This window comes from Labrus mixtus, chromosome 5, assembly GCF_963584025.1.
Source record: "Labrus mixtus chromosome 5, fLabMix1.1, whole genome shotgun sequence".
In the NCBI taxonomy this organism is placed as follows: Eukaryota; Metazoa; Chordata; class Actinopteri; order Labriformes; family Labridae; genus Labrus; species Labrus mixtus.
The window spans coordinates 20036608-20056557 of NC_083616.1; the positions used below are offsets into that span (position 1 = coordinate 20036608).

The 19950-nt window shown below is 39.6% G+C and overlaps 1 protein-coding gene across 1 annotated transcript; it reads left to right on the top strand.

Moving 5' to 3' along the window:
- Positions 1–1009: 1009 nt before the first annotated feature.
- Positions 1010–19092, top strand: LOC132974785 (protein shortage in chiasmata 1 ortholog). The gene is made up of 28 exons (XM_061039059.1): positions 1010–1023; positions 3315–3375; positions 3457–3586; positions 4078–4168; positions 4272–4459; positions 4563–4725; positions 4874–4979; positions 5057–5198; positions 5303–5392; positions 6381–6513; positions 6813–6907; positions 7884–8132; positions 8390–8878; positions 9576–9779; positions 9906–10100; positions 10186–10278; positions 10639–10820; positions 11001–11073; positions 11726–11795; positions 12001–12176; positions 12270–12375; positions 15073–15184; positions 15428–15549; positions 15651–15738; positions 15893–16050; positions 16226–16391; positions 16921–17662; positions 18345–19092. Exons 1-28 carry the CDS (start codon positions 1010–1012, stop codon positions 18428–18430), a joined length of 4524 nt encoding a protein of 1507 aa, XP_060895042.1. The 3' UTR covers positions 18431–19092.
- Positions 19093–19950: the final 858 nt, after the last annotated feature.

Below are 19950 nucleotides of genomic sequence, written 5' to 3' on the forward strand. Positions count from 1 at the left end.
CTACAGTCAGCCGCCTATTAGCTTATCTCAACACTGATATGATGGTATTAGAGTATTTCATTCAATAATTATGAAAAAGATGTTAGGTAAAAAATTTTTTGCAGTTAGGGGACAATTGTTTTTAGAAAATGGGGCATTATTGCAGGATAGTTTCCTTGTTAAATAGTAATACAAGTAATTCAATGTCAGTTTGTTGAAGAAGTAATCAAATCAACCAAAGCAGATGTACAGTGTCAATAAAAAACAGTGTATAAAAAATATGTGTGCATGTCGTTTATAAAAAAGGTTTTAGCCCAAACAGAAACTTTGACTGATACTGGAGGAATTAACAGAAGAGGGAACAGAGAGGAAGAGAGAGCGCCAAGAGGGCAGAAATTACACAACCGAAATGCTGAAGGATCGGGTGACAGGCTTTTGTGTTCTTTAGGTTTGAGTTTCAGCGTCTGTCTGTGTGCACATGTACATAGAGAGCAAAGGCATTAAAGTAATGTTGGAATATAAATGCATTTCATGTGAGAGAAAGAGAAACGTTTAAGAACACAAAAAGGTCCAAATCCTAAACTACTGTAAATAAAAGCTGCTGTGTTGGGATTCGGGTCACGATGGTGAAGGCAGATGTCGGAGCAATATGGAAACAATGAGCCCGCAGTCAAACGGAGATTAAAAATTGTGTCAACTTTGTGTTCTCCACTTGTGGTTTTTGGAAAGAAAACTTTTATTCTAGTGAACTCTCTGCTTTAAACCCATGACCTATGCAATTAGATCATCTGTGACAAAGGACTTAGTTTAAAGATTCAGAGATTTTGTGAGTGAGAAGTTTCACACAGGTGAGTTTGTAGGTGAGGTTGTATAAAAGAACACATGGTAGCCCTCTATGTTTGTTTTTTCAATCCAGTGTTATTGTCATTAAAGTTTCAATAACAGTTTTTTTAAAGCATTAAGTAAAAAATGATCAATTTAAAAAAGATATGCTCAATATAGAAGAGCATGTAAATCTGGAAAAAAGAACATGGCAAAAATAATGTAAGTGTAACATTATGTGTATTATCTTTTAGGGTTTCTATATGCTTGCTAAGTGCACCTGTGAATCACCACACACACATATACTGTACATTGAGGGGGCGCTTTCAGCTTGCACTCAGGTCCTGCAGTTTTCTGTCAGTGTGAATATTTTACAAGTTGTCACTCCAGCGTGAAAAGTTTCACTTTGACCGAGTTAAAAAAACACATTCCTAGAGTGAAAGGTGACTGATTATGTCTAGCCTTAAACTACATCAACAGTGATATAACTCATTTTATCACCTCAATGAGAAACTTGTAAAACTCAAATATACACTGACCTTTATTAGTCTGTTAACTTAAGATGTCCCATGAGGTCATATTCAAGATTTACAAGCACACTGAGGAGACAAGCAGGAATGTGTTAAAGATGAAGAGTGATCAGTTGTGACTATCTGCATCTCCTTTATCAGAAACAGGACAGCAAAACTCTTCTGTCTTGAGATCATCTCTTTACAGGAAAATAAAAGAACAGTTTACTCAACATAACCTACTGTAGCCTATTTTCAGAAGACCACATTCTGAAGATAATGTCGTACATATTTCTAGTTATGCAAGATTTTGAAATCGAGTACTTTTACAGTTTAATTGTTGTACTTTATTTTATTGAAGGGTCAAAATACCTTTTCACCGCTGAATCCTGTTTCAGCCTTAATATTTACAGTCTATGGTTTCAGCTTTGTAGCCTATAATGTGTAATTGTAATAAAGATCGCCCCCCTGTGGGGAAAAGCGTAAAGTGCATTAAGAACTTGTTCCGTGAGTTCAGTTTCTCCCTGTATGTCCTTTGTTTAATTGATAACAATGAAAACTATATTTTAGACAAATCTTAAGCAATGCTTATTGTAGATCTCTGTAATATGTGTAGCATATTCTTACAAATAAAAGAGCAGTGTCCCTTGCTGCCTATAGTTTTGACGTATAATCACAGTTATTGGATGTTTTTTTTTTTAATAAATACCAAAAATGAATTTTTTTTGGAAGTTTTAAGCTGATAATTGGATTTTACTTCAAATGAATACGGTAGTAGTGCTACTTAAATTACGTTTGTTTTGTTTTCCCAATTTAAGCCGAGGTGCTCTGCATAAAATAATAATAAAACATATTCATAAAAAATTATAACAACAACACAATAAAATAAATAATACAACAATTGGGAAAAAAACCATTAAAACTTCCTGAAGCGCATGCGTCAGGGTTAGAGAGAGAGAGAGAGAGAGAGAGAGAGAGAGAGAGAGAGAGGGAGAGAAAGAGAGAGAGAGAGAGAGAGACAGGGAGAGAGAGAGAGAGAGAGAGAGAGAGGGAGAGAGAGGGAGAGAGACGACGTTTGACCCCGTTGACCTGGACCACAGTCTGTATCATTTCCTGATCTTCACTTCGCCTTTCAAAACACATTATTAATCATTTTCATGATGTAAGTTTGATGCTAACCATGAGTCTAACTATGAAAGTTTAATTAGTTAATTTGAAGCTGAAGTTTAAATCTCAGAAAAGAAGTTAGCTAACTGTTCAACTCTAAACTCTGCTAGCTAACATGTGATGTAGTTTAGTTAACTTTGATTTAACAAGATAACTTTTCGTTAAATAGCTATAAAAATCATTTTGTGTGACAACAAACTGTAAAGTAACTACTTAGGTACTGTTTTGAGGTAGAGTTACTTATACTTTAAATGAGTATTTATTATCTGCTGTTTTGTACTTCTTTAAGCACAAGTTACTATTAGCAGGATAATCTATGTTTTTATCCTAATTCACTAACATTACATTTGTTTGACATTTTAACTAACGATTACCACTACTACACTACAAAATACAATCAATATAATATTAAATATATATGTTTATCTGTTGATATAAGGCTTAAATGATAAGCTCACCCTCAGGCTATAAAGTATTTATTAGCTCCACCTTTAAGCATTAATGCATCAGTAATAATAATATAATATATTAAATGATCATACACACTACTACATTAATCACAAAATTATATTTAAAAAACAAAACAAGACTCAGTAATAATAATAATAATGATAATAAATTTGATTTATATAGCGCTTTTCTAAATACTCAAAGACGCTTTGACAGGAAACAACAACAAAAAACAAAGCAAAAACTAAGAGAACAATACAAAATAGAAATAGTGTCAAGGGAAGAGGATGAGAGTCAGTGGTTGTAGGCGGTGATGAAAAGATGAGTAAATACATGATTTCCTAAAAATATGCTTTTCTGTGTTTGTATTTTTCTTGATGTCAACAGGTCAGAAACGGAGCGCTGTTTTCCTGCCAACAGATACAAAGCTCTCGACTATGTTTTCGAGGTGAGTTTATGGCCTGTTAGTTTTCTGTCTTTTGTATCATTAAACTAATAAGCTTTGTTTACCTTTCCGTCTTTATTTCAGACCAACACCAGTTATAAAGTAATGAGGAACCTACTGGCATTACCAGATCCGTACTTCACCGATAGCAGTGACCTGTACCCCCACAGTGGTAAACTGCCTGAAGTCACCTATAGGACACCGTGGGTCAGAGGTATACAGGACGGTTAATGATGATACAGTATAGCTACTACAGGATGTGGGTTTTCAAGTCTATTTTAATAGGAGTTAGTGTAAGAGGCTCATTCTAAAGTTATAAAACACAATAACTCCAGGTTATATACAGTATAGAAAATATATGCAAAACACGGGGTCTGCCATTAAACCCCTCACATTTCAAGAAAACATTTAGATTTGATGTCCTTTTACTGTAAAGGGTGAAAGTGCAGATGATGATGCATTTTTGATCTAGCTCAGGTAAAGGAAAATCCCATATGTCAACTCTACTATTACCTGCCCAAAAATAAAAAAGTTAAACGATTATCTAATTTATAATCAATTAGTTATCCTATTGGTTCACTAATTACCTCTTGATCGTTGCAGCACTTTATGCCATAAATTCTTGGTCTACTTAAATGTAACTTTTTAACCCTAACAGAAATGATGTGCAAGAATTGATATAGCTACTTTTCATACTTGCTCTAGGAAAGGTGATCTCTACCTGCAAACTCTTTGTCAGTGGTTCTGTGCTGGATGACCTGAGAGAAAAAAGGCAACTAGTGAATCTACTAGAAAGGTTCTGTAAACAAGTTCACCGTGAAAGATTTTTTATCTTTGACAATGAATCATGTATCGAGTTAATCAATATAGTTTTCAGTAGACGTTTTATTACGTTCCAGGTTTAATGTGACTCTGAGTGAGGTGAAAGGAGATGTGGAGGTGATACCCAGCTCTAATCCTGACTCACTGACCGATCTAGACCAGGACGAGTTAGTTTGTCTTTTGAAAGAGACCCAGATCAGTGATCCATGCCAAGAATCATTTTACAAGTGCACCACAGACCAGATGAAACCTGGAAATGAAAAAGGTAACTGAAAAACGTGTCAGTCGTGAAACATGATCTTTTTCAATTTAACATTCCCTCATGCAGACTTTTTTGACTGTGACAAAAATGTCTAATTAAATCAAAGATCTTCTCCTGCCGGAAGAGCTCATGGGTGTCGATTACCTGCCAGAATTTAAGAGACATTTACCCACACTGAAAGCCAAACTGTCCCGGCTGAAGACCCTTCCTGTGTCCGACCCTCTGCTGAGCTCAGCGGGACTGACCATCTCTGAGGACGCCATATTCAGGTCTTTATGTTCAGGGTGTGAGAGGTCGTTACATCCTAATATCTTAGCTTATTTACAGTAAAGGAACATTACTTTTTATCGGCTTGTTTGCCCTATTTCATGCTGTGCTGTGCAGTGTTTAAACCCAGTTGGATTATAACTCTTTCAGACACTGTGTGCCTTATGAAAAACCTCCTGACGTGAACACCAGCGACGTTGAGGCGTGTGCAAACATTCATGAGGAGTTTGGGAAAGAATCTATGACGCAGGAAGAGGTAACTAAAAACCGATAAATAACAAATGCTTGTGTATGATATGAATTTAACATGACATCTTTTTTTCTTCTTCATAGTCTCTGATGCTGCCAGTTGTATTGGACACTCTGTATCTCAACCAAGAACACTGCGACAACTTTTTAGGTATTTGTGGTCGTATGAATGTTGGCCCTGAACAGCTGGATGAGCAGCCTTCAGTCTTGGAGGTGCTCAATAAAGGTGAGGACACGTTTCTTTTAGATATAATAAAAAAAAAGCACTGAAGTTAAAGTGAACTGACACACTGGAGTCTCATTCTTCGGATTTCCGCTCAGATGTCCCAGCATCTGTGGAAACTTCCCAGTATGAGATACCAGAGGAGCCCAGCAGAAAGCTCAAGATAAACAGAGGTCTGACAGAGCCGGATTTAGCGGGTAAAAGTAACGGAGAGCGAACACAAGGGTAATCTGAAATGTTATCACATGTCAACAAACATCTTTTCAGCCACCAGCTTGTATTTGGATAAATTATTCAAGTTCAATTAGCAACATCCATCTACTAAAATACTCATCTACAAGCCCTACATTCATAATGTAAGTTATGGGAATGTTTTTTATATGGTGGTCCAATCAATGTAGAAAGTTGTTAAGAGAGCAAAAACATTCTCAGTGCCTGCTACGCTGACCAAGAAGGTTTATTTTTCTGCTGTCTGAGCTCTGCCAGCAGTGCCTACATGTACCAGAGTGCACACAAGTTGTCAGGCTCTGCTGTATTTCCTCAGCAGGATACTTGGCTGGAGTAAATGTGGCCGTTTAAGTCAACCAAAACACTGTGAAAATAAGCAGTTTGTAATACAGGCTGGGAGAAGATAGAGTTCAAATACTTTGTACATGTCCTCGGCCATCGACTAGGTCACCACGTATGACAGGGAATATCTGCAACATCTGCAGACTTCCTTCATACTCTGTATCATTATCATTATTATTAAGTATACACATTATCCTGAGTGACTACACTTCTGATGGTCTTAGGCATCCCTTTAAAAAGTGAACCATATTTTTTGTCCATCAAAGTTTCAACAGTAGAAGTATCCATTGGACTCACTGTCACTTGTCATTATTCAATTAAACCATATTTTATGTCATTTGAATAGCAAGCTGTAAAGTAATTGTAACTATAAAAAAGTTGAGTGAAGTAGAAGCTACCATATTTGCCTCTGAAAGGTAGTGAGGCAGAAGCTTACCCTCAAATAAAATTAATCCGGCTAAAAACAAGGATCCTGAAATTGTAACAAGTAACTGTACTTGTTGTTTTCCACATTAACTCTGAACTATGCTCTGTTGTTGATCAAAGTGCTTTTATAACTCACTTTTACAAGAATGTGCATGTTTCATTTTTTTTATGCACTTCTTCTTCCCTCAGGACATTTGATGCTTCCTACTGACCTGGAGCTGGACCTGACTTTTACCTTGACTCCAGACCAGACCAGTCAAACCAAGATCTGTCCATCCACATGTGAACTTCAGTGGCAAGAACTATCCCCACTCTGTGGACGGTGAGTGATGATAACAGGTCAGCATTTGGTCAAACTGCAAGTATATGCAGCTGTTATCCAAATAAAAAGGGATAATTATAACATTCAGTTGTTCAGATAGTAAATAAGCTCTGTGAAAATGAACAAAAGATGATTACATGGGAGTCAACACATTAAATGTATGTCAAATTCTTCTTCAGTGTATGAAAAGTATAAATCATTATCTGTTACAGCTTTAGGGGAGAAGAGTCCTTTTGTGATGTAATGTCGTTGTTACTCCGCATAGAAAAGCTGATCTTACATTCATGATTGTTATTCAGGTCTTTGATGTCAGCGACCGTTCAGCATGACATGGAGACAGCGCTTTGGAGGGCGGAGAGGCATCCAACCTTCGTGGTTGGCTTTCTGTTAGCAGGTATCTGCACGGCTACGTTAAACTGTAGTGTTCTATTCAGAAGCTCAAAGTTAATTAATATTCAGAAGTATTGAAGTTCTGGATCATAAATATGATGCATTTAGAAACCTTTACATAAATGCATCATCTATTAAACTCTGATTGACAAAAAATCTGTGGATGTTTAAGCAGAACTGGAAACAGCAACTGAATGACCAAGAATTCTTTAGAATTAGGAGCCTACAGAGCAAGCACACTCGCATTTCATTCAATCCCAGCTCCCAACCCCCGCGCACTGTCTGCAAAGTATTTTTCTAAGAGTTACATTAATTCTCTTAGGAAGATTCAACTTATATAATTATAAGCAAATCAATCGTATGAATCAGTAATGACTGCATTCATTGCTAAAGAACAGTATTTTAGACCAAATACAAAAACTCGGGTAGTTCTATTCAAGTGTTTTTAGCGTCAGTGCTGTAAGTTCTGCTCACCACTAGATGTCGCTCTGTCTCCTGAGTTTATTTCTCCACAGCTTCAAATTCTATCTCAGCAGAATCAATTTGATATAAATTTTCCATGGGATTTTATTTATAGGAAATGTCCCACACGGAGGTTTTAGACCTTGACAAAACTAAATCTCTGCTTCTGCTGCACTGACTCTGATGATTTGACCGCAGTCGCTCCTTCAGCTTAATCGAGTGTTTCTTTAAGAAGTAGACACTAAAAAATCATCATGGACTGTCCAATGAAACGTGCTTACTGACACATTGTTTATCCCTGTTTATTTCCATTTGCATCATCAATTAATACTGGTTTTCTTTTGAGGATCCTGTTAATTCATGAATGAAATGAGGTAAGCCGCTTCTATGCTTGGAGGTATTTTAGAATTTGGAGTGAAAGTGTCTCATGTTAGAAGGTGCCACCTTCAGAGAGCTGTACTAAACTCAAATCTGCAAAGCCTTTCCTTAACAATCAAATCTGATGTATTTTCTTGCAGAGCCCCAGAATACTGACCCAGCTGTTGACTTCCGGCCTCTGTCTGACGCCTTAAAAATGATGACGTTAGAAACTCTACATTTTGACAGCATTGATGACAAACTGCAGTCAGAGACTGGACCGGGGACTTTACAGGTTAATCTGTGCAGTAACTATGAGTTCACAGAGAGCCTGAGGTCTGAGTGTCCCTCCAACAAGCCAGAGAAGGAAATGGAAGACTTCCAAAAACTGTCACTCGAACATGTGGAGAGTGAGTCAGCAGCTAACTGATTCAGTTCTGTCGGGTGATAAAAGTGATTGTGTCAGTGGCATCAACTGCTAGAAGTGTTATAATAATCTGTGAAAATAATTGCAGCCTAAAACATTCTTTTACATTTTATGTTTTTCTCTAAACCTGTTTCAGACCTGGTTCACATTTTTCACATTATTTTCTATTGTTAGAGTGTTGCAGCAGTTTTCTAACATCTCTCTCTCTCTCTCTCTCTCTCTCTCTCTCTCTCTCTCCAGTCACAAATAGATCCATCCTGATAAATCCCACAAACACAACTCAGTTACCTCACCTGGAGAAATGTGAAACAGCAGTTTTTCATCCTGAGATTACAGCAGATGACACCCTTCTTCAAAGAGAGGCAGTCGCTGATACTTCTCAGAACACCTTCCTGAGTCACCGTGTCAGCACAGACAAGAAGGACGTTAAACCTGCTGCTACCAACACCACCACAGATAAAGATGAGGCTTTTTCAGAAGTGTCAGCCTTGTCTTCTGCTCTTCAGAACATTAAAACATGTCAAGATGACCGTAAGACAGAGAACAGCACCCCCACTTCTCAGCAGGCAGCTTCCTCCAGATCGAACACAAGAGACAATGGCAGAAGTCCGCAGGTTCTGAGACTTCCTCCAGCAGGGGAGCTGGACCCCCTGTCCACCTTCATGACGCTGAGATCACAGCAGACAGCTCCTGCTGCATCAGCAGCTCAGACCTCCGCCAAAGCTCAAGGTACACAGTTTTTTATTTGTGTATCATAAAGACTGAAGATGATTTTTATCTTCCCTCAATTTGTTCAGCTTTACTTCAGATTTTTGTCTTGATGACTTGGTGTTTACGGCATGCATGTCACTAAAAAGATCAATTATAACCTTGCCTTAGGTTATAGTTGGGGAACTTATTGATCTCAAAATCAAATATTAGTCAAATTTGTGTTCATTTGCACGAGTCTGTATGGTAGTAAAATGTCTGACAGAAATGAATTTTATTGGTTGGCTTACATTTAAGTCGACAATGTTTACTTTTTGTGTGTAAAATAATATTTTTTTCAGATTAAGCTAAAATAGAAATATGGTCTTACTGCCGTCATTACTGATGATTACTACTGGGGATTTATTTAGATTTTAAATGTTGCTGCCACCTTGTGGTCATAACAGGAATGTGGACACCTGATGCAGACAATGATACATAGTAACCTTAATTTATCATTTATGCATTAGTGAATTCAATGTGCTCAGGCTTTGTCGTCATAATTCTCATAATCATCATAAATAAAAGAGCTAAACAATCAGCAAGTTAATTCAGCGCTCATACTGATTAAATTGAGTATTTTTTTATTAAGTAACTAAACACTTCAAGATAAATTGAGAAAAAGGATATGACCTAACATATTACACTTTCTAATCTTCCTTTATCTTCATGTTATCAGCACTAAAAGTGGAGAGACAAACGCCACCTGAGCTCCAGCCTCCTCTACAGCCAATACAAAGATCAGACACAAGGCCGATGTCCATGAACGGTGCTGTGTCAGGGAACGCTACCAGAGAACAGAACGCAGCTTTGGAGTCAAAAGGTCACCACGTGAATCATCCTGTAAGTCAGGAGAGCGGAGTAGTAGCAGTCCAACCTACAGGTAAGATACTACTATAGCACATTCTGTTCAAATATTAAAATATGAAAAAACACTGTCTTCAATTATTAAACATGGATGATGTGTTTCAGGTTTTATTACAATACATGTTCTCTCATCTTCCTTCAGACAGTCAGCGACATGCATACTTTGTGCTGCTGGCCTTTGCTCAGCCATGTTTGAGCTCAGCCAGACAGCTGGGGCTCAACGTCCCGGCAGGGCGAGACTTTAGATGCCTGGCCCCTGACCAGTCACACTTCATCCTTAAGCAGCAGAACAAGGCGCTCTGCAGGACACAAGCACAGAGCACAGAGCTGATCAGAGGTACTTTTGAAACACATTTGTAACATCTTGATACATACAATGAAAACATGTTAAACCCATCTGCTTTGTTTTGTTTTGGATGCAGATCAGGATGTACTTTTAAACCAGGCTACATTGATTCACTTACTGGTGATGTTTAAGGAGCTTCTGCTGAAGTGTGACCTGAGTACTGCATTGGGTCAGTACGGCTGACTTTAGAGTCTTCTACACCTTGAATTCATTCATTAAATACAGCAACAACAAAAATACATCTCTTCACAACCCACACAAATACGTTCCATTCACAAGTGATTTAACAAATCGTAAAAATACAAATAGCTCATGAAAATAAACCTGTTTAGCTTCACCAAGACCTTGTAAAAGCCCATCACTTACCGGTATAGTATAGATTCATTTTTGTTTTCAGACTGAAACGAAACTTAAGTTTTGAGGATTTTCATGTTTGTGATCCATGAGTGTTCATATACATGATTGTGTGTGAATCAAAGTAAAATACAGTAATTTATGTTATTTATGGCCTTCTCTGTTTGCACTACAGACTACCTCACCCAGGCAGCTGAGGCATGTGCCGAGCAGAGACTGCAGCAGTTGGTGAAGAGGCTGCAGATCATCCTCTACCTCAGTCACAAGAATCAGGAGCCAGACCTGAAACTGCTGGAGCTGCAGCAGCTGCTGGCTGAATGGCAGCAGAGAATGAAAGGACAGAAAACCACAGACAAAGTAAGTGTTATAACTGAAGAAAAAAAAGCTAAGATTTAATATTGCCTCATGATTTCCAAAATAAACCCTTCTACTTTTTATTTTACCTCATGTTTAGTTCTTCCATCAGCCGTAATGTTTCAGAGTTCATTTGTGTAATTTTTTGTTCCTGGTTTTATCTGATTTTTTTTTCTTCTGTAGCTCCTTGTCATGTTATCGACCTCCTCTGATGAAAACAGATCCAAAATCATCAACAGCCTGAGCCAAACAACTGGTGAGCGACTCTTTCAGATCTCCTTCAGGATTTTCATAAATCAGAAGGGAAACAATACACTCTAGTCACATCATAAATATATCACAATATCAACAACATCAGATTCAAGATACCATTTCATCACAATTTTGATGATTTTCTAATTTATATAAAGACAGCAAGTGAAGTCAATTTAAGCACAAATATGAATATTGTACTTCGATCCTCTGACAATGAAAATACAAAATATTTTATTTATTTTTGCATTTTGACATTGTATAGTTATAAATCTGCTTCCCATCATGTTACTAATATGTTCTTGGTGTCTCAAACTTCTCAACATATCTCTTGCCATATTTGAACGTGGTTTCTGTCGTGTCCATAATGTCCACCCCCTGCTTTGAAACCAGAGAGGTCTTTTGCCCCTGCCCATGTTTACATTTACATGCATGTACGCCTCTCTTCTTCAGTTACTGACATTGAACAAGAAAAACCAAAAGCAGATAGTGCCCTCTGCTGGTTCAAAAAGAGTATAGCAGTATATTTTTCACCCGTTATGACTAAATACAAACACAGTGAATTTGACCGAGAATTCAGAACACAAACTCAACAAATGTGGCAGTGTTCTTTGAACGCATCATAAAGTAAAGTATGTTTATGTTTGTTGTTTCAGGAGCTTCTGTAATTGCAGTTCACCCTGAAGAGAACAAGAAGAAACTAAATGGTGCCAGTGTTATCAGCAGGTAAAACTGGATCATTGTTGTTCATGGATACATTTTGCACATACTGTAGTCAGGAAACACGTACTTTGCTATTTTTCAGCAGTTAATCAAATGATCAAGTGTTTTGTCATGTTGGAGTAAATGTTTGTTATGCTGTGCTTAAGGAAATATTTCAAGCTGCTGTGCTGTGTTGAAGTGTTTTTACATGCCCGTCCTGTCCCACCAGCGTGCGCGACAGTGTGTGTGTGTTGGTGAATGAGCAGCATGTGGGCCCTGATTTCCCCTGGAAGTGTTTCTGTCTGGTGGTGGAGTACGATCATCCAGGCCAGTCACCGTGGGCCACAGTGTGCAGAGAGAGGGGGGTCAATCACCTCACATTCAACACTATAATCTCCCACACTGGTCAGCTGCCAATAAAATGATTTAAAGTCAGTCTATAGCTCCATGTTGTGGGAGAGTTTTTTTTAACTACACACTGTCTGTTTCACACAACAGAGTCTGAGGAGGCCTCGTGGTGCCTGGTGGACAAAGTGCCTTACATGTTGTTTGTGACTGAGGGGCTTCTCAACTGTCCGCTTCTGCTGCAGACTCTTGAGTCAGGGTACGTTTATACATGCAGTGTAATTTAATGATATTCAGTTTAGGAATAATAAAATACCTGCGTTTGTATTGCTAGCTTTAGACAAAAACATGGTGGATGATATTACCAAGATGACAACCATAAACTTGCATCATGATTTTTAATTGAGACCAAACACTGGGAGGGGAGCTCATGATCAATAATAACAAATAGTTTATGTGAATGCCAGATCAAGAGTTATTGGAAATTTTAAGAGAAATTTGTCAGCATTTTACTGAAGATACTGAATTTAAAAAGTTGGTTGTCTGCAGATTTCAGCCTTATCATTAAGGTCTTATGAAAGAGCTAAATAATCTCTGAAATTGTGTTGTTTTTTGTTTTTACCAAGCCATTCCTTGAGGTTATAACACCAAAATCTTTGTCTCTCACTACTCACAACAAAAAAATACTTTTATGAATTTTCCTCTGAACTTAATTTATTCTTTAAGTTTTACAAACTTAACAAGGCTGATGCCACCATTAGGAACTTATTCAACTGAAGCCTGGTACACACTACACGATTTCTAAAATCTTAATAAAGTGAGAGACCCCACACATGACAACAATCCTGACTGATTAACAGTTCAGATCGCAGTGTGTGGTGTGCAACGAGACGATCAACTCAGAACACCATACACTAACCGATTCATTCACCGACAACCAGAGTCTCGACTATCACAACGTGTAATCTCGCGCTGTCAGACGCAATTTAAGAGTAAACAAACATGACGGGCAAACTAAATGTGGCTAGCTGTTAGCTGGTAGATCCATTACGGTAAACATTTTGGTCAAACTCCAGTCAGTTGGATTGTGGTTTGATTTACAGGACACGTAATATAACTCGTGTTGTTGCCACAAATCAACAAGTTGGTCCTGAATTCATGGCAACCATTTAACTTTCTGCTTCACGATTGCTGTATTCGTCATGGTAATGTATGTTGTGCTTCCTGCTTCAGTCAGCTTGCTTCCCTATTGGCTATTCAAGATTTCAAGATTTTTTTTATTTTATTTGTCACATGCTCATACAGATGTGCAGTGAAATGTAAAGACTGTTCCGCAAGGCCATGCAATAAACACTCAAATTACTAATACACATATATACAGTAAAATAGAATATAATGTAAAAAATAAAAAAATAATTATTTGAATGTACAAAATATAAAATATGGAATAATGTAAACAGTGTAAAGTGTCATGTGCAGATTGGAATGTGTGGTGTGTGTGCATCATGTAGTCACAGTTCTGTTTATGTTTTTAACTGAGGAGAGTGGAGTTAACAGTCCGGACAGCCTGAGGAAAGAAGCTCTTCCTGAGTCTTTCTGTGTTCGCCTTGATGTGTCGAAGGCGCCTGCCAGAGGGTAGCCACGTAAACAGTCCGTTACCTGGGTGGTGGGGATCACTCATGATCCTCTTTGCCCTGGCTGTGCTCCTCCTTGTGAAGATGTCCTGGAGGGTGGGGAGTGTTGTACCCATGGTACGCTCTGCTGACTTCAGCACCCTCTGCAGGGCTCTTCGGTCACGTACAGTGTTGTTCCCGTACCACTGGGTGATGTTTCCAGTCAGCACACTCTCCACCGCTCCGGAATAAATAAATAAATAATATTGTTCCGTTCCACGTGACAATTCACAGAGTCCGTGCTCGGCCGTCCTTGGTGTTCTCCCCACACACCAGGATTTCTGATCGTAAATGTTGAACATGTTTAATATTTACAATTTCAAAACGGGGCGGCCCCGATCGTCTTCCGAGCAGATCGGGGAGGTTAAAATCACTATTAAAACACACGTCACACCACAGGAGAATCTGGCAAGATAATCTTTGGAACATCAGATAGTGGGGTGTTACGCCGCTACACAAACCCACAGCTAAATGCTATCCTTGCGCCCCTGACGCTAAGGCCAGTGAGCCCGTAACTTAATGCCTCTCCTTACGTGTTGCGTAAACGTGAAGGTGTATCCTGCCTTACCTGAATGTGTGTGCAACTGTCCTGTCTGTTTGAGGGGTGCGTGTAGGTGACTCACCTCCAAGATCCTCGTGCGTGCCGCGACCAGCTCACTCGGACAGCCCGATCTACGGAGTCACTTGGGTTCGATCTCCTCCGCCAGCCCTCTCCTTCATATCAGTTTAGTTCATGTGCAAAAAGAACAGAAGTGTTGAAGAAGAAGTGTTGAAACAAAAACAAACGTTACTTCAGATTCAGTCTCTTCGACTCAAAACCCATTGCGCCTTCGCAGGTGCTGCTAATGAAGATTACAGAGACAGAGCCACCACACCCCCCCTCAGGTGTGTCATCAGTACTGACCCTGCTTCTCCTCCTACCAACCACACCTACCGCTAAAGACACTGAAGTGAATCCTCCTAACGCATTATCATAACATGGGGCCTTTGCTGACTTTGGTCGGAAGGGGGGAATCGGGCCCAAAATCGGCTCGATTATCTTGTAGTGTGTACCCCGCTTTACCTGGGCTTGGGTTGCTATGGTGATTAATTGGCCCTTTAACAAACACTGCCAGAGCATTTTCTACAATTCCCTTCAGACAGTATTTCCTGAGACAAAATTATGGACGTAAATCAGTCCATCTTTATAAAATGTTTACACCACAACTTGCCAGTGATGATAGGATGTAATTGTAATGTGTGTGTGTGTGTGTGTGTGTGTGTGTGTGTGTGTTGTTTTAAAGGTTTAACATAACTGTGCTGGAAAGGAGCCACTGCCCCTCCTTGCAGATGCTTGGTGGGACCCATCAGTATACTGTGATCACAGTGAATGAAAGCACCGCCATCATTGTTCAGGTGCTGTGTGACAGAGGCAGCTGTTGCATCCATCATCATACTGTACAAACACACAAACACACACAAATAAACATTTACACAATATGATGTAAAACGTACCCTTGTTTTTTATTTCCCTCACTGAGCTTCTTAGGCATTCCTTTTAAATGATGATCTTGACAGCAATGACTCATACTTAATTCAGTGTGTGTGTGTGTGTGTGTGTGTGTGTGTGTGTGTGCGTGGGTGTGTGCGTGTGTGCAGGAGGAGGATGAACTGTGCCAGGAGCGAGGCAGTGAACAAGTAGTCATGAGACTGACAGCTCTGTCCCTGCAATACAACTGCTGCTGGCTCATACTGCACTGCCCCGACAGCCGGGGAGGAGGGTCAGTGAACACATACACTCACATGCACACAGATGTGGAACTCAAACATAGGTACGTATTTTGTGCACACAGACTCACCGTCAGTACTTCTGTTCGTGCAGATTTTCCACTGAAGCCTTCAATAACTTGGTGTTGGTTTATTCATCTCTGGTGTTGTTCGGCATGAAGTCAGAGGATCTGGATGTGAAGGTCAAACACAAACATCATTTCATTCTCTCCATCAAACTGTTTCTGTTTTTCAACTGAACGTTGTTGCATGGAAAATAATAATAACCGAGGACATATACTCAAATACACAAAGTTGTTCTTAAATTACCGGTAAGCCTCTTCCTGTGTTTCTCAGGTGCTGATAGTGTCTAATGTGGTGGAAGTCACCAAATGGATCAGCAAGATCTGCTTCCACAGCCTGATGTCCAGCGACAGGGACCCTGTCGAATACCTGAGTAGAGACTGGTTGACGTTGCTCCCCTCAGAGGTGATTAATCATCAGGAAGTTACAAAGATTAGTCTAATATTTGACATGTACTTGCTTCTTTAACTACTTGTTACAACTTGATTAAATTGCATAAGAAAAACAAAGCCTTGAAAAAAACAATACTGGAGATGTTTTTTTATCATCCAGTATTTTTTTTTTTTCATTAGAGTTAATGTGCAGTTTTACGTGTTAATGTCCTGTTGTTCTTCTGCTCCAGGAGGAAAAGTGTTTGTGTCAGTTCCCGAGTATCAACCCTCTGGTCAGTCAGTTAATGCTGAACAGAGCGCCATCCTTTCAGTGGCTCCTGGGGGCCCCTCTGTCTCAGCTGCAGGAGCTGCTCCCTGAGGTGCCGCATAAAGTCCTCAAGGTGATTTGAGATATACGTGTACTACATTCAAATATATGTGTACTATAGGTGGCATGATAAAAATGTTTTATGGGATTTGACCGAGAGTTATGGCTGCTACTCAGGGTAATGAGAATTTTATCGTTCGGTTTTTCTGGTAATAAAACATTAAGAAGTAGAGCCAACACAACTCAGAGTCTAATGTGTTTAAATTCAGTGAGTTATTATTGTTTATTTACTATCGTATGTGACAAAGAAAACAGGAAATCCTTATAGATGAGATGCTAGTGTCGGTAAATGTTGGCTTGAAATATTTCTTAGACAATCAATAGCTAGTCAAAAGTTGCCTCTTTTTTTTTTCTTTCGGTAAACATAATTGATGGATTGACTGATGTAAGCCTCAAACTGTCATCCTTTAAGACGGTCCAAATCATTGTTATAAACCTAATTACTGCAGGAGAGATCATAAATAAGAAGAATAAGTGATTTAAAAGAAGGGAAGTTGAATCTTCTCAGGACTTAATAACCTCTCTCCTCTCTCTGCTTTCAGCTGTTTAGTGACACCACCTCCCTGTATACAACAACCAAAAAACACCCAGAGTCTCAGACAGTCACCACTGAGACAAACCAACAAACCAGGCACCTTAACAGCCCCTGGACTACTGCTGTTTGCCCAGAGCACGTAAACTCTGGTCCACTACCAGAAACCCCCACCAACCCCCATCCAGATCTTCCTTGTGGTGACACCAGCTTCCAGTTTGGAGCAGATAGCAGCTTCTTCAAACCTCACTCAGACGTATTAGTGCAGGATGGAAACACAGATTTCAGACTCAACCTGAGTTCCTCCTTTGGCAGCCCAGACGTTCACCTCCAGACGGGCTGGAACAGAGAACTTTGGAGAGAGGAAGACAGAGGCAGGAAGGAGGTGGAGTTTTCTAGTTGGAGAGGCAGAACTGGAGCAATTGGGAGAGTTGTAGAAAGAATAAATGACGAGTGGACCCCAACAAAGCCTGTTGGTTCTTTCAAGCCAGACTCTGTGCTAGGCTACAATCCAGTCCTGCAGCAGCCAGCCGCCAGTCACATGACCACATACTCTCCAGTCTTCAGTGGCTTCCAGGATCCAGGCAGCCACAGTCTGAGCCCTCCTGCAGAGGTATCGATGTGGGACCGAGGTCTAAGCAGCTTCCCCGACAGTAGAGAGACAACGCCAGGTTCAGCTAACTACGGCTCCAAATGCTGGTTAGGACAAGAGAGGAAGAGGCACGGCGAGGTGGCAGGTTTAGTCGGCGCAAGTACCGGTAAATCATTTATTTACATAAAGTTGTCTCTGGGGTTTTCTACCATGAGAGCATTGACTGTTTGTCACGGATAAAATAAGTGGATGAAGCCACATTGGCGTAGCTTTGTGGTTTTTGGACTGCTGTTTAGAAGTCTTGAGTTTGGCAAAAGTTATATCAGAACAAAAGGGTGGAAATTGAATGCATTGCTATACATCTACCTTGTATGACTGGTCGCCCTTGTAGTGACTTCTTAGTCATCGTAGCCCTTGTATAGTAAAGCATACGCTGCTTTATTGTCTATCTATAGATGGGGCCATAATTATTAAATCAATGTCAATGCAGGTTTAAGGCGTTTGCATTCACTTATCAAACCTGTGGGCAATTCTCACTTTGTCAAACACTAGTGATCTTCCTAATTATATTTTAAAAGCTTTTCTATAGTGATAATGTAATTATGTAATGGTTTAATGGCACATTACGTGAGAGGTACCCACACCCACTATTCAGCCCAAAAAACTCCCCCTGAAGATTTGCAAAATGGTAGAATGTAATTTTCAGTCCCCATTTCTTTGATTTGCATGTAGATTCACTAAAACAAAAGTTGAACTGTGTTTCATTTGGAATGGCCTGTTTGAGACTGTTTGTAGCTTCATTACCTGATTCAGATATGTCTGTACGTGTGTTTCTTTTTCAGCGATGACTCCACTAAAGAAGGGAAGGTTAAGCTTCGAGAAGGTTCCCGGAAGAAGTGATGGACAGACGAGGCTCAAATTATTTTAGTCATGAATATTTTGTCCCTGTGTTCTGTTTGTAAACACCAGGGAAACATTTCTTCACCAAGTTTTGTAACATTCAAGTTATTTACTCAAATAGTTAGTGTTTTACTTCTGAGGTTTTTATTCAGGTGGAATAACTTTCAAGTTTGGCTGCAAAAACCTGCTAATGCGCTGAAATATAATTTCTGCATTTTAGACAAATATTCAATATTTAACCAGCAGTGTTTTGACCTTTAAAGCAGGAAACTAAATGAAATTGCTGTTCTGTTACGAGCTCCTGACCAATAAGTTGTTTATATAAGAATTATCATCTTGCTATTTTTAACGATATTTAAAAAAATGTGTTTTTTTATTCAATCTTAAAGCTGTGTTCCCTCTTAGGAAGTTCTGAACTATTTTGTATAACTTCTCTATTTTTCAAATGTCCTTCATCTTGTTGCCATTCAAAACAAAATGTTAGTGTATAAACAGATAATTGATATCAATATAAAACAGTTTTAGATGTCTTCACAGGTGAAGTTGGAATTGTTGACATACTGTTCGCTACAAAACACTGAAATATATCTGCTCAAACTACTGTACATTATAACATACATTATAATGTGTTCAAAACTGTTTCTGAAATGTTTATGTTCTGCCTCTAAGTAATAAAAAGCATTAAGATTGCCACTGTGTGCACATTTTGCTTTTGTTTTGGTTTCCCCCTCCCCACATGGAGCATGCTCAGTAGTGAAAAACAAACTGTGATTTATGGTTGGAGGAGCGGGATCGAGGGTCTTTTCCCAGCTAAACTGATAACGCCTCTCATTCTAGCAGCTCCAATGGTGGGGCTATTTTTTTCTTTTTTTCATTTAGTGAAGCAATCCCCTTATCATCGTCTCTCAGCATGTGGAGAGAGTGCTTATCTTCACGAGCCAGCAGAGTGAAGCCAGCTCCCTCAGGAATGATCCCCAGACAAAGACGACCCCCGGGGAAATCGACTCCAAGCCTCCCCCTGTCTGTGGACCGACACATCCAGCACTGACTGGCCGCCATCAATACCAAGCCAGCCCCGCCCCCCCCCCCAGCCCTCCTTCTCTCTGGCCTCGGTGGTCTAACAAGCAGTGGACAAACAAAGATGCAGACTAAATGTTTTGTTTTTTACGGCTCAGGAACAAAAGTGATGTTTGCAGGTTGGTCAAAGGAGGCCTTGTACAAAGGCGAGGTAAACAGCAGCCTAATGGAGCAGTAATTGCCCCCTGACTGTCCGGAAGCCCTGGACTGAATGGAAGAGGAGCGTTATTGTGGGAATTCACAGGCTGTTTAAACCAAAGCGATCTTTCTGACTGCAGCTGTAAAGGTCACACAGCTGTTATCTGTAATCACAGCAGCAGTTTACTGTGTCACCTGTGTGTTTCCTCTCCTCTGTGAATGTGTGTGTGTGTGTGTGTGTGTGTGTGTGGGGGGGGGGGGGGGGGGGGATTCTTCTGAGCTGGAGTTACATTTGTTTGCTTAGACCTGAGCTTATTTGTAGACAGGAAAGGG